Source organism: Cryptomeria japonica, chromosome 6, assembly GCF_030272615.1.
Source record: "Cryptomeria japonica chromosome 6, Sugi_1.0, whole genome shotgun sequence".
NCBI classification, from domain to species: domain Eukaryota; kingdom Viridiplantae; phylum Streptophyta; class Pinopsida; order Cupressales; family Cupressaceae; genus Cryptomeria; species Cryptomeria japonica.
The window spans coordinates 114,357,016-114,372,277 of record NC_081410.1 but is presented as its reverse complement, the minus strand read 5'-3'; the positions used below and the strand labels follow the sequence as shown (position 1 = coordinate 114,372,277).

At 34.9% G+C, this 15,262-nt stretch overlaps 1 protein-coding gene across 1 annotated transcript in view; it reads right to left on the bottom strand.

Annotated features, from left to right (window-relative positions):
• Positions 1-3,542: 3,542 nt before the first annotated feature.
• The window catches only part of LOC131030118 (beta-adaptin-like protein A), a 163,548-nt gene continuing 151,828 nt past the window's right edge, over positions 3,543-15,262 (bottom strand). Inside the window, exons 10-11 of the mRNA XM_057960804.2 lie at positions 9,934-10,392; positions 3,543-4,092 (exon numbers count right to left, since the gene is read on the bottom strand). Coding sequence (XP_057816787.1) covers positions 3,793-4,092; positions 9,934-10,392 — 759 coding nt within the window. The 3' untranslated portion in view covers positions 3,543-3,792. The remainder of the gene's footprint in view (positions 4,093-9,933; positions 10,393-15,262) is intronic.

Below are 15,262 nucleotides of genomic sequence, written 5' to 3'. Positions count from 1 at the left end.
CAAATGTCTGATTGCCAAGGAAATATGGTTAATGTTTGGAATTAGCATTCATGGTAATGTGAGTATTATGGATATTGTTACAGGCTCTATACTTGGTTTAAAAAAAGATAGTAAGATGTTTTGGCTTATTTTAGCTTGTGAAATCTTGTGGTTTATATGGAAAAAAAAAAAATGAGGATAAATATAAGGGTAATGTTAGGGTACTTACTGAGTCTTTTAGACGACTCACACTTCATCATGTTTAAATGCAGGTTACAATTGTGATGAGATTAGCAAAAATGAAATTTGGAAGGTTCCTTGAAGACGGGGTATACAAGGGTGTTCACTTCAGAAATCTCCCATGAATATACTTGGAGCAGACCCACCCAAGAAAGAACCCCCATTTGTTAACGCACTGACATCACTCATGAGTGAGATTAATTAAGGCAGAAAGATGGAAAGGGGGTACATGGCCCAACTGGTAGCACATGGAGCTATCTCGATTAGAGAAACTAAACAACTAATATGGATGGATGGCCCCCTGGGGTGAACTGCATGGATTGACCAGTGATCCCTTTGTTGCATTAGAGTGTCTTTTGTGCTTATCTTGCATATTGTAGACTCTATCTAGGATCAGTGAATATGTTATAGACTCTATGGTACAGTCTCCGACTGTTACTTGGTTTTTTTCTTTTTTGTTATGGTTTTGCATCAAACTGCTGTGAAAGCTGTTGATTATCCTTTTGTAATGTTTTCTTTTTATATTTAATATGTGTGTGTGTGCATGCACTCTTGAAAGAGAGGTCACAAGTTCAACAATTCCACAAAAAAGTAAAGTATGTATATCTCATTGGCTTTGGCCCATTACCATTAAAATATTAATAGTACATAATATTAATTGTTAGTCTATTTATATAATAATACATAAGTTATTTAATTTAAATATAATAATTTTATATTATTTAACTACTTATATTTTATAATTATTATTCAATAAATAAAATTTATATAATATTAATTTTTAATAATAATATATTATATATTATTAATTATTATAAATATTATTATTATTTTTTTTTTAAAACTATGTCTGGTAAACTTTTTAATGTGACCGGCGACGCTGGCACGACACACCCTCTAGCTCCATGTGAATGCTTTTGACCCGGAGCTATGAACCGGTGAGGCCACAAAGGGGGGACCTCATCCCCACACTTCACTTGTTCAAATCCGAGAGCACAATGACCCAGCGAAGGCACAAGGCCTTGCAACGAAGTGTTAAACCGCGACACTACATGTCCGAAGACCTATTATAAATATAATATAAATAGTAATGTCAGATAAAGTTTGCATGGATATCACTTCATTATCATGCACAATTTTAGTTTTAGATAACTTGTGTTAAATTAAAGTTTTAGATATCTATGGTGTTATAATGCACTTGTGGTGATCATAATAATGGATACTTATGAAGCATTTCATGATGACCAAGAATGTGATGCAAAATTTACAATTCTATTTTTATATTTGAAAATAAGACTTTGGATACTTATTAATATCTAGCATTTGACTATAACTAGACTTTGGAGGATCTACTCTTCACACACTTACGCAAGTTGTTCAATCATGTTGATATGTAGGAAAGGGCTTGATGTAGATTTAAATATTTTGGTTTTTGGGTGTTCTATATTTGTTTCCATTAGCATCGATCTATAATAATCAAATCACATTGTAATCAACAAAATCTTGAAGCTTATGTTTTAGTGCTACACGTACCTACATGTATATTTTATAATTGATAGTAGTCATTTGAACTTTACGAAGAATCTTTGTGACTAAAATAATATTATTTATTGTTGAAGTTGATGCACCTATCTTATTTAATCTTGTAAATTTTGTGAAATTATACTTAATATTTAGAAGATTGCGCTATTCTAAATTAAATTACAATGGTTGTGACATACTTGAAGTGGGTATCTTTATATCCTATCTTATAATCTTGAAAATATCTCAACTCGTTATTTCAATTTTTTTTTTAATAATATTGCAGTTCGCTTGGAGTGAGGATTTTGAAAAATATATAGTCATCAAAATTTCAATTTCCTTTTTAAAAAGTAAGGTCAAAAGGTTATCTAATTAGGCATGAAAATGTACTCATGCATTGATTTCAAAAATGATAAGCTCCTAGAACTAAAATTATAAAGTATTTTAAGGTTAAAAAGTAGGACATGTGACCATGATATTATGATGTATAGTTTAAATAAAATGTAACCAATTTTAGATTAATTAAAAAGGTACATGGCCATGACATTATAATACATAGGCTAGTTGTATTAGTAAGGCATAGAGATGATTTCATATTATTCAAGTAACATAAAATCTTATGCTAGTTGTAATAATACTAGACTTATTTATTTATTATTGGTCAATAAAGAATTATTGACTCTTCAGCCACAATATATTAATTCAACAAGAACTTGCCTAACAGTTCTTGATAGAATCAAACCTTGATCTTTGTTAACACGGACCAATTGCCACTGCACCAAAAGCTTGAATTATTAGTGAAATCACCACTGGAGAGGTTAGGGTGTTGAGAAGGGTTGAGGGTCTCACGTGACAACAGTTTAGCCCCTGTACTGGACACTGTCAACCACGAGGCAAGTAAGTTGTCACCATGGGAGTTGAACTCTCCCTAGGAGACTCGCCAATTTTGTTAACATATACCAGCTGCCACTACACCAAAAGCTCAAAGTGGTAGTGAGAGCACCATTAGAGAAGTTAAGGTGTCGAGAAGGGTTGCGGGTCCCACGTGACAACAATCTTCATGATGTTAATATTCCATCTTTACCACTCAATCATGCCCTCTAAACTAGATTATATATTATAACTCGAGAAGGAACAATATCATTTTTAATCATTACATGAAGAAATATAAGGTATTTTATTGAAGCATTTGCCTCCATGCCAGAGAATATAAGGAGCAGTTTATTTCACTAGAGATCATTGTATGTTTTCTGAGCTCAAGGGCATTGTTGAAGGTATTCAACATTTAGGTATAAAATGGACCTTTTTATATTGTTTTCGTGTATTTTCTTTCTATTTTCTGTCATGTACTCATCATTGATATGAAAGCAGCAATTCGGGTAAGACGATAGAATTTGTTAGTGACTCAAAAAGTTGCCCAGAGTTTTTAGTAAAAAACATCACAGCATTTGTAAATTCCTAATAAACCTAAACGATTTACTATCATTAAAGTGTTGAATGCATTCAATCAACCTCTGCTCAGGCCAACCCTACCCCCCAATAAGGTTATTCTCTTTCTCCCATTGAATAAGATTATAAGTGCAAAAATAAACAATCAAAAGAGACATTTCAGCAATCAAAAAACATAATTTACCAAATTAACATAATAAAATGATGCAAAAAGAATTTGGCCCATCTAATTCACTTTTATTGTTGGATTTTGAAGTATTGCAAGGTATCCAGTTTGCAAAACTACAGAGAGAACCTGTGGAGAAGAAAAACAGTCCACCGCATGTATATATAAAAACTACAAAAAAACACCATTTTAAGCATAATAAAGGTAATATTTTTGCTCATTTACTCCACATAAACAAAAGCAATAAAAGGAAATTTTACAATGTAACTGTTGTGCTTCTTGACTTTGACCATTTGCACCATTTGCTCATGAACAAAAACTTCTTTGGGTGCAGATATATTGAAATATTTGAATGTCCAAGCCGATTTTTTATGTAGTTCAAACTCAACGGAAGAAGAGTTTCCATGAAAAATACTAGATCAAATCTAGCCAAAAAACTATGAAACACCAAACTTTTCCAATGCCGATTGGAACAATACAGCAAAATCTTGTGACAACCTAGCTTCATCTGCTTTTACTTTTACATGGGCCTTTGAAGAGGAAGTATTTACAAGGCACTCAACAAGGAAAAAACCTGCACCAGAAGGTGCCTCCGAATTCTGTGCAAAGAAAAAGAATTTGAAGTTTGGAGGTTGACCTCCAGACGCAATGCATTGTATTAAATGCCCCTGCATATGGCGCAGGAGAACCTGAGGTGAAGTTAATGAAGCAACCCCTTGAGCTGTCAAAGAATAGTCCTGTACATGATACTTAAAGGGTTTAATATTTTGCAAATAAGTTCACACGTTGACAAGCATTCATATGCCTATGATTTATATACATGTCACATTGAAATAAAAGGAATCCAAGGACTAATTGAATTTTAATATATTTACTTATTTTCATGGTAATGCAAGTAAAGGACCAAGTTAAAATTTAAAAAGGTAGACAACAAAATAATCTGCAAAACTATGTTGCCAGTCCTGGTACGGCTACAGGTACAGGTTGGAGGTTTGGGTATGCCATTATGGCATTATGGCATTATTATTTTCCCATAGGTACAGGTTCACTCACGTACACATAATATTGTTTTTATATATATTAAAGTTATAAAAAACAGTGATACTCAAAATATTTAAATAGGTCATAATTTGTAAAAAAGACCATAAATTCATAATTCAGTGATTTGTCAAATGTTAAATACACACAGAAAATTACAATCTATATTCAATAATCTTTATATTGCTCTTCCTCAAGTACATCAAAGTAAATATTTGGTTCAATTTTATTTGAACCACAATGAGTTACAATGCCACTTCCACTGGCCATGACAAACGTAAAAGCTGCCTCGTCTAAGGAGATTTGGCAAGTTTTTCAACAACGACGCCTAAGTAAGCAGTCAAGAGTTAGATCCCAATTCCTCATCAGCCCCTCATTCTAACCAAATTTTTTGAAAATGATTTTTTTATTTTTTCTTTTGAGCACTTGGTTCCACTTGGGTTCGCCCAAATCCACTCTGAGTTCTCTGTGGGACCTTCCACAGGGAACCCAAGGTGCCTCTGGTGGACCTAGGTGAACCCCAGGCCATCTGAGACCTGGACAAGGCCCTCAACCAAACCCATAGGGTAAGGCAGGGATGGGTGGGGGTTGGGAGGGGTGGATGGTGTTGGATGCAAGAAATATGGAAGATCAGCAATGAAGATTTGAGTTTATTGTGAATATATTTCCATTCCAAGATGGAAAGCAATGAGCTCTAGGATAATTTAGCAAGAATTGCATATATACAGGATTTGAAATATTCATGGAGTTCTAAGACCAACCAAGCAAGTTCTTCAAACAAACAATTGAAATTGGATAATAGCTCCAACTAGGAGAAGAATACTTCAAGATTAATCACACAAAATGAGTACAAGAATACACAAGAGCATAACGAGTAATAATAACACTTTTTATGGGTTTTTAAAAGATTTTTAGTTAAGAAAATATTTCAATGGCTTATGGCTTGTATAAAAAGTAAAACAAACCCCAAGACAACTATGTTTTATATCTTGAGGGTAAGTAGGAATTTTCATCATGCTACATCCTCAATAAGGTTCTAGTAAGGTTGCAGTCCACACAATTCATCAAAATGGCTTGACATTGGCTAAAAGATATAATTGTTTTTATTACAATGTATATGCTTCCTATTTTATCCAAATAAAGAAAAAATAAATAAAATGTTTGATGTTGGATAGGTAAAATAATGAAAAATTCAACTGGCTGTGGGTTATAATTATAGTAAATTGAAATAGAACAAAAAAATCAAGCAAATACAATAATCAAGAAATGGATGGAGTTGCATGGCCACCAAATTAAAATTTCAATGTTTTTATAAAATTAATGGGATAGAACACCCCTTTGCTTGGAATGAGCACAATATGAATTTAATAGGACAGAAACACAGATTCTGAAAGGAAAGAAGTAATAATGAAATATGGAACATGCTGCATTCAGAAGGGATTGAGTGCTGATGCCTATGAAATCATGAATGGTAGCTTAAACTTCCTGTTACAATCTATCTCATCCAATCAGGTCTGCCACTATTTTTCAACTATTACCATGGGTTTCTGATGTAAAGGTGCTGGAAATGTGCAGGGAGAGGACAAAGGCTCTGGGAAGGGGGTGGAGGGGTAGTGTCCTATTTTCACCTTCTTTCTTCTCTTAATTCTTGAATGTGTTATAGGTTAACCTTACAGCCTTCAAATAAGAAACTAAGCTTGTGTACAATGTGCCAATGAAACCACAAGAAAACATTTTGAAAGATTTCTTAGGCCGCTTCCAAGGATTAGGCATGGGAATTTCCATCTAGATTCTGTTTTTATCATCAATGGGCTTAGTAACATTAAGTTTAAATGTACTACAAGAAGACTAAAGTGGGAAGGATGCCACCAAATTGTTCTTTGAGAATGTATCAGTACATTTTTGTTAGCTGTAATTTATTGTTTTCAATTGTGTCAGCAGATTTTATAGTTGCTTTTAGTTTTGAAAAAATTTCCTGGGAATGATGGACGTCAAGCTGAAACATCCTAGGAATTTTACCCACAGATCAGCCGGTGGCAGCAGTATATCAAATGCTAGTCCATCTACAAACAGGAGATAAAAATATACATTAAAAGGTTTGGTATGAGAATTAACCATATCTGCAATATTGCTACAATCAAACAATGTGTTGTTCAACCAACCAATACTTTTGATGCATGTTAGGATTTGTGCTTAAAGAACCGTTTAATTGGGAACATCGAGTGTAAAGGCACAACTAATTTTTAGGCTCCTGATAACCAACAAGAAGTGGCTAATATGTTCAAAATTGGTGGTATGGCTATAATTGAATAAGGAACAGTTCAAGGACAAATATTGGAAGTCGAGATCAATGTGGTCTATTCAATATCATACACTGGATTGAAAAGAATGCTTATAAGATTGATTTATCAAACTCAATGGGACTACAAATGATAGAAAATGCAAACAACATTACATTGTTTGAACATATGATGCTGAAAGGCAAAGATAAGTCTACCACCAGTTCTGATGCAATCCTGAAGCAGGATGTTAGAACTACCTGGCAGAGACTGATCAAGTCATACTAAATTGGGAGAATGGGAAAGTTTCCAATTATTGCATGATGGAATTTAAGATCAAGTTGAAAAAATGTTTTTTTATCTAAATGTGCATTTGAGATCCAATCAAATATATCCCTTCAAGACCAGCTATCTCTAACTACAGAACTGATTGTGAGCCAACCACACTAAAGAGGAGAGGTCTTAACCATAAAGGAATCCTAGGAAAATTCAATGTATTTGAGGCTTGGATAATTCTGTGTCAATAATGACATGGGTTTAAAACCAAAAACCATGGAAAGAACTAGCAATAAAAACCCAATCATAGCCTAATTGTTTAGGAAGACATCAATACCAAAGGCAATGTATGTAATAAAGGGAAAGTAAAACAAATCCATTGCCAAGAGAGGACCTACAACAAAAGACCATTGAGTGCAGGATCTGAAAGTATCTCCAAGAAAATGTTCCGCAATTTTTAATGACTGATTCCAATAAGTAATTCTCCACCAGAAATTGAACACTCATTGGGTCATAATCTCTTCCAAATTGTTTATACAGTCACGGTGCCAACTGTAATTGTAAATGTAGGAAGTTTACCTGCTACTGATACACAGTTAGGATCCAGTCCTTTTACAGAGATTTTTTTAAACAAAAAACTCTATAAAACGATAACAATATTTTTTGTGCAGGAAAAAAATTTAGTTTATTCCATGTTCATGTCTAATTATTATTTTTTATTATAAACTAGATTCAATCAAGTGAAAAAGAACATAAGTGCCAAAGTAGAAGACACGGGAATAGTGCAGTAAAGTTCTGTGGCTGGCTTGACCCTAATATACAGTTCATGATATTGTTAATTGCATATCGACTACTAATGAATCACTGAATTGTCATTATCTAGTTATTTTCTACTGACATTATCATTGTAGAAAGAAAAAAAAAATTATCAACTGGACCATCAATTAATGCTATCTTGCTATCATACAGAATTGGTTCAGCTTCCATGAACAGCCTAGAATTTGGTTATATTTTAAATTGCCAATCTTGTACAAATTATAGCTCAGAAAAGCTAAATATTATGGTTCAAACGATATAAGGATCAAATCATGTTGCGTTCTGATTGACTATATATTTAAAGTTTTACATAGGTAAAACGCAATGTCCCAGCATATAAATAAAAATCAATCCAAATTCCAAGTAATCAGTCTCAAAAAAAACGATAATTGCACTGCCTGAATTTTGGCTATTAAGTGTCAAAACAAAGCCTAAATTGGAATTAAAAGTAGAAAAAGCAAGTTATGATGGTATCAACTTCAACACCTGACAAAACAGAAGTCAACTGATCTGGAAATTAGTATTAACAAACATGCCATAGACTCAACGGATTGCAAAAACATTGGCTACCTTGTCTGACACTGGAAGTTTGACAGAGCCAAGAAGTTTTAATTGCTTTAACAGTTGTAGTAGAAAAATAGATAGGTATGCAAACAGGTATCATATAAAAAATGTTGTGCAGACAACTGCCAGGGATGATGCATATTTTGACAGATGACTGCATGCAAATGTAGAGTCTCTATAACAATAATTCCTAAGTTTATATACATACAATGCACACTATAAATGGCATAATACATAATAGAATTTTATCAGTCTGGTATGCAGCTAAGACTTGCAAGAAAACGAATATATTCAAATATGGAATGTATTGCTACTTTCTCTAGAGTATAAAATTAGTTAGATTTAATATATCAGAGTTAATTTGTATGACAGCCAATTTGTTATTGTCATTATGTAAGTTTAAAGACTATCGAGTTTCTCAAAATTAACTAGTTTAAGAATTTAGCACATTAATATCACCATCAACAATATATATAAAATATTCCAACAATATGAACATTATTGAAAGGAAACAAATAACATCTTTTGAGAATTTAATTAAATTAACTCCATCACATTTATTTATAATTCAGAATATCATTGATGATAATAAGTTTGGTACTTATTTGAATCAAAGCACTTGGAAAAGTCAATCTCACCCTAGAAAGATTGAGCGATCTTGGCCCTCATAGCTATGACACAGTCTAGGAGATAACAATCCTTACTTAGAACACAGCATGTAAAACATACACAACAGAGCAACCACTCAACAAGCCCTGGCTAGAACAATCCTGAGTGTACTATGTACCCTGAGTTGGACACACTCCATATGCCCCTTCTCAAATCTCCATACCACACCAAAACCACCACCTTCCTTGGGTTATCTCCATTCTCTTTCCAAGTCTCACTAAATTCTTTATATAATCCTTTAAGGGGTGGTTTTCAAACCATCACACCCTTTCACAAAGGGTTTTTTAAGTTTATTTAATAATCACTATTATTCCTCTCTTAAGAAATGGAATCAAGTATAAATATTCATTATTACCCCCTTTTAAGGAAAGGGTCATAATAACCTCCTTTTCTATCTCCATTTTAATTCTGAAGGGTTATTCATAGAAAAAATATTATTCCTCTCTTAAAAAAGGGAATCAAGTATAAATATTCATTATTACCCCCTTTTAAGGAAAGGGTCATAATAACCTCTTTTTCTATCTCCATTTTCATTCTGAAGGGTTATTCATAGAAAAAATAACTTCCTTTCACTTTGGCAAAAAGGTCCCATGACAGGGAAGATCACAGAATTCAAGAATTAGCCATCTAGAAATACAGAACATCTCATTCATCTGAGTGATTACTCATAGGTTATCCAGTTTGCACCAGAGCATATTTCTCTGTTGCTTCATCTCAATCAACATCATAGAGCAAAAGCAATTCCTTGGAAAGATGTGCATTATAATATGGATATTGGTATGAATTTTATGATAGAGATTACTATAGAAAAAACAAATCATTTAAAAAGTTCAAAATTTTAAAACTATTTTAAAGAAATAATAACACTGAAAAATGAAAACATGCATGTGTAGCTGACAGTAAACAGCAGCTGAATAAAAGGATTAAACAGCAAACCTGTGTTAAAGCAATTGGAAGTTGACCCCACTTCCGCTGAAATGTGGCAGGATCAAGTACTGTTTTGGAGTTAAGCTTTAATGCAGGAGTTGGTGTTGTAGTCATAACAGGGCCCAAGCCAAGTAAATCATCAATCTCTATAATTGGTTGTGAAATAGATGCTGTGGGCGGTGCACCTGATACTGCAGCAGTATTGACTGTAGAAGATGGAGAATGCGACACAAGTGCAGTGGAACTGCCATTGTAATCAGGAGCACTATAAGAAAGGGAACCATTTGTTGCAGTGCCTCTATTGTCCTCCTTCTCTGATGCACTTAGCAATAGATCATTGTCAGATGCTTCAACTCTTTGACTGGGGAGGACACTGTTATCAGGTGATGCTCCACTTGCCAGAGCTCCAATATCTTCAGAAAACTCAAATGGTCCACGATGTTCCTTATCAATAAACATGTATGAAGGCTGAATAGTGTCAAAGAACTCCAAGTTAGTGACCTATAACATTACCGCAAATAAATGGCTTGCATAAAGTCACACTACAAAAAATTTAGAATAATTATAAGTTATAACAATGAAGAGGAGAAAACCTTTTGAGAACTGCATTTCATAAAGAATTATGACGGAAACTAAACATTAAAGGAAGGGCATGTAACAGTTTAAGGCTTTGTTAATGATATATCAATTGGGGATAAAAATGAATATAAAATGACAACCATCTGACCAGTGAAAACATGGAAAAGGTATTCGCAAGTTGGTGCACTCCTTGAATTTACCTGTTAAATTCTCAAAATAATTCAAATTGCAGCAAACAGGCAAAGAACAGCATCCATATTACAATGCTGGATATGGTTTCTACCAGAAACAATAAATGCATGGACAAGTATAGAATGAAAGAATCTGCCAACTGAACTGGTACAACTGCAAGCAATGTAGTCGAACTGAACTTTGTATTTATGGTACTAGTGGCATCACATAACCCATCCTTAAAAACAGTATACCAAAAGATTAATGAAAACAAGGAATCGCAGTGTACCATAATCACTCATTCAAGTTAGCAAACAGAACATGTTATGTCCTATGACATCTCTGGTCATCTTCGTGGTATTGCAGCTTTCTACTTGGCCTATTTTGCCACATTTATGCATTGATGTATTCACAGCATCACAACTTGAAGCAACTTTCTTCATCAACTTTTTAGTGCTGAGTACAACCTAAGCCATCCATTGCAATGCATCTTACAATCTTTATTAGTCAATCTGATTCCTCAACTCCTCAGAATTGTTTTTTCAACAGTCAATCAAATACCATATCACGTATCCAAAATGGTCAAGCTTCATTAATATCATTCCACCTCAAGATAAGTCAATGAGAAAAAAAATGACGACTTCAAGCTTCTGGAAAAAATGCATTAAAATGATGGAAAATTTAATGTTTCAAACCACATTGTGGTTTGTCATCAGGATGAATGATAGGAAAGTGGATCTGGACTTTTTATGGAGATAAGCCTATTACAATGAAGAGCAGAGGTCATTAATTAGTTCTTCCAATCAAATTTACTATCCCCCAATAATTAAGGCTTATTACAGTATTAAATAAATGCATACAAAGGCATTGATTAGAATTATATTATTATTATTATTTTATTATATAGTGAGAGAACTATAGGGGCCCTTGCCTAGGTAAAGATAAAAGAATACAAAAACAAGAGTGAAAGGTCAGACTACAAAACAAAAGCTATCCAACAAAAAACTACCAGGTCACCACCACAAACACTTAGAAACAATCCAACAAGAAACATTGAACACAAAGTACCCCAACCAGTCAAATCACTAACTAGCAGCCATTTCCTCCCTTCCACCCAAACCACCCCCCAAGTTGAACCAGCACACACCTTATCCAAAACAGTGATTTGACACCAAGGAAAACATCCATCCATTGCTTCATGTGCACCAGACAACCTGAGTCCAATGATGGCATGGGGTAGGCACTCAAAACTTCCACAACCCAGCTCAATTGTGCAATAATAGTTCAGCTCATGATGAGCTCAGTAAGCCATACGTATTTCCTTTTAGACCAAGCTAACATCTTTGAAAGAAGCAGGAGATTTTGGCTCTATGGCCACTCAGCTAGTGATCCCTTCAACAAAAACATCAGCCCAAACTACATGGGTAGAAACATCTTGTGCAACCATAACCTTTGTTTTGTTGCCGACACCACCAAAGCAACTTTCAAAGTCATCCAAAGTAGTTGTAAAGACCCAGCACCACCAAATTAGAGCAATGAAAAAACAAAGCCAAATGTTTGGCAGAAACCTTGCCTTGTTAAAGGTGTCATAGGGTTTCAAAGTGTACTACTGCCCAGCCATCATTAAAACACTCCAAGCCAGCAAGAAACCACCCACTCAAACTCTCACACCCACCAGTAAAATCTATAAACCCAACTGTGCCACAAAAACTTGAAGGAATGGTGGCAACAACAAGCATTTCAATGGAAATAGCCACATTCCCATGCCACAGTAGTAAGTACGTGCTAGAATTCACACATACCACAATAATTAAAAAACTAGGCTAGTCCGACTACCACCTTTGAACACCGAAATGGAGATACAATAATCATGACAAGATATAAGCCAAAAGAGCTGCCAACAAGGGGGCAACATGTGGCCCAAAGAGAAGGCAGCATGAAGAGTTTGAGGCTTAAAAGCCAGGTGTTTCTTTAAACCCAACCAAAAACCAATTTGCTCACTGCACAGTGGCATAAGAAGATCTTGATCAACCCCCTTATTAGCTGAAAGATCCATCACTAAATTAACTTTTATAGCAGTACAAATGCATACCTCAACAAAAAAAAGAGATTAACTTACAAGCTTCTAAAAAACTCTGATAAAAAGGCTATTGATGATCAAAAGCAAATTTACTTCCAATATGGGTCATTTGCATCCAAGAGAAGAGGCTAGAGCCATCCCAGAAACAACTTCCCATTCAGCCTTGTAATTAGTTTGGTAACCAAGAAAAAGGGAGCCACATGACCAAACTCACCCTCTACAACCGATCACTGCACTAGCTCCTACTGAACTGTGATTGCCTCTAGACACTCCATCAAAATTCAACTTAAATAACTTCATCAGAGGTCACAACCAGACTTCCTTTTTCCTTCCAAACTATTTGTCTCTCAAACATTTAATTGGACCAAGAATATCATATTATTATTAAATAATATATCAATTAATCTAAGTTGCAGAGTTCGCCCCCCTAAACCCCTGGTACTGGTCTGGGGTCTTGGTTCGGTCCGCCTGTGGTCCGAACAGGGTCCGTGATTCACAGGCCTGGTTCAGACCAGGTCGAACCCGGGGGTCTGACGGCCCAAAAATGGTGTTTTTTTTGCAGAATTTAATTGTTTTTGAAATCCACCACATAAAAAATTAAAATATAACCCTAAAAGTGAGTTTTAAAACATTAACTTAGCTCATTTCATACAAGCAACATGACTACAAGCAAGGGGAAACGAAGATTTGGGATATAGAGCCAGAGCATACTGATTTGGATGCTTTCACTTCTCAGCTTGTTGCATTTGACGACTCAGATAGCGAGCAAACTTATAGTGCAAGTGAAAGTGTAACATTGGCATTGGTTCATCTAATGTCAATGTCAATGTCAATGATGAGGAGGAGAATGAGGATGATGAATTAGAGAATCCATTTGATGATCAAACTTTAAATTGTTGAAAGTTGATGCTATGTGACATGCTAATCTTAATTCATGCTTATAGGCTGTATATATATATATATATAATTTACATGTTTTTGTGCTAACGAACCCAAACCCCTTTTCAAAATTTTGCCGTACCGGCATACCAGTTCTTCAAACCCGAACCGGTGCCTGAACCCAAACCAGCAACTTAGCAATTAATCAATTTGCAATTCTGTGTTTTGACCATATAAATAATGGATAACCATAGAGCTGTCATGGCCCTGCCATGATTAGATTTAAGAACAAATCACAGCATAACTGCAAGCCTTGAATAGTGGCCTCCACTGCCCTTGTGAAACTGCATAGCAAACAAAAAATTGCCAGAAAACGTAATTGCAGTCCTTAGCAAATCACAGCACTAATTTCTGCCCACTATCTTGGACGGAGGAAATTAAAGGCCAGCGAAGCATTGAAAGGATTGTTAACAAAAGACTAGTGGGCAGCTATCCCTAAACAAAGATAATTAATTAATAGTGATTAGCATCACAATATCATTTAGAATATAAATATAATTATCTTGTTTAGTCAACAGCAGAGGTTGAAGAGGCAGTGGTTCTGTAGAGGAGATGCATCTTTTGAGAAGGGTTATCTTTGGCAAGGGTTGTGACTGTTTGTCCCCTCTTGAAGGTTTTACAAGGCAGATCCTCACTTGGAAAAAGGTAACGAACAAGATGAGACAAGAAATTCTGGAAACTGAGTTAAAATTCAGGAAAGGTATCTATAATAGATCATCAAATAGAAGAAGCATTTAATCTATAATCAGAATTGCAGATCTGATTTGAATGATAAGGCAATGTTAGTTTATTGTAACTTAGTGAGGAAAATAAATAAGGATTTGAATCCTTATAGGGCTGGGCCCTTCTTCTTGATGTAATGTGGAGACTCAGCTGGGTCCTATTCCCATGTAACGTGTAGATTAAGCAATTGATGTCTATAGGGCTGGGCCCAAATGTAACGTGTGGACAAGCAATAGGGCTGGGTCCAAAAGGTAACGTGGCACAAATTGCAAGTTATGTAGGCCCCGAATTGGGCGCCAAAGTGCAAAGTAAAATATGTAAAATAAAGAGAATTGGTTAAGGCAGACTTAGAAGACTTGAACATGAATCTTGTATATAAACAAGATTTATTCTACACAATAGATATTCATTTCTTATTCATTGCTAGCCTTATGTGAATAAGCCTTCAAAGAGAACCGAACTATCTTCTTGTGTCAGCGATTCATTCCTAGGAACAGCAAATTGTCTCAGTGGCAGCGAATCATATCCACAGTCAGCAAATTCACTCCTATGCTCTGTGAATGATCTGCATGACAACAAACAGCAAATCTCAATACTGCAGATAAGTCTATCAAGCTATTCCTTGTGCCCTAGTTTGGAATCTTCATTCTGTTGTTCTTATTTATATGTTGCTTCAAGTGCAGTAAGCAAAGTTGTATGCTGATATTGTCTAATATAAACTTGGATCTTGTTGCTGGGTTTTTCACCTCCAAGAGGGAGGTTTTCCCAGGGCAAACTTGTGTTGTGTGCCCTTTCTATTTGTGTGCTTTGATTCTTGTGACTACATTATTATTTCCTTCTCATTAT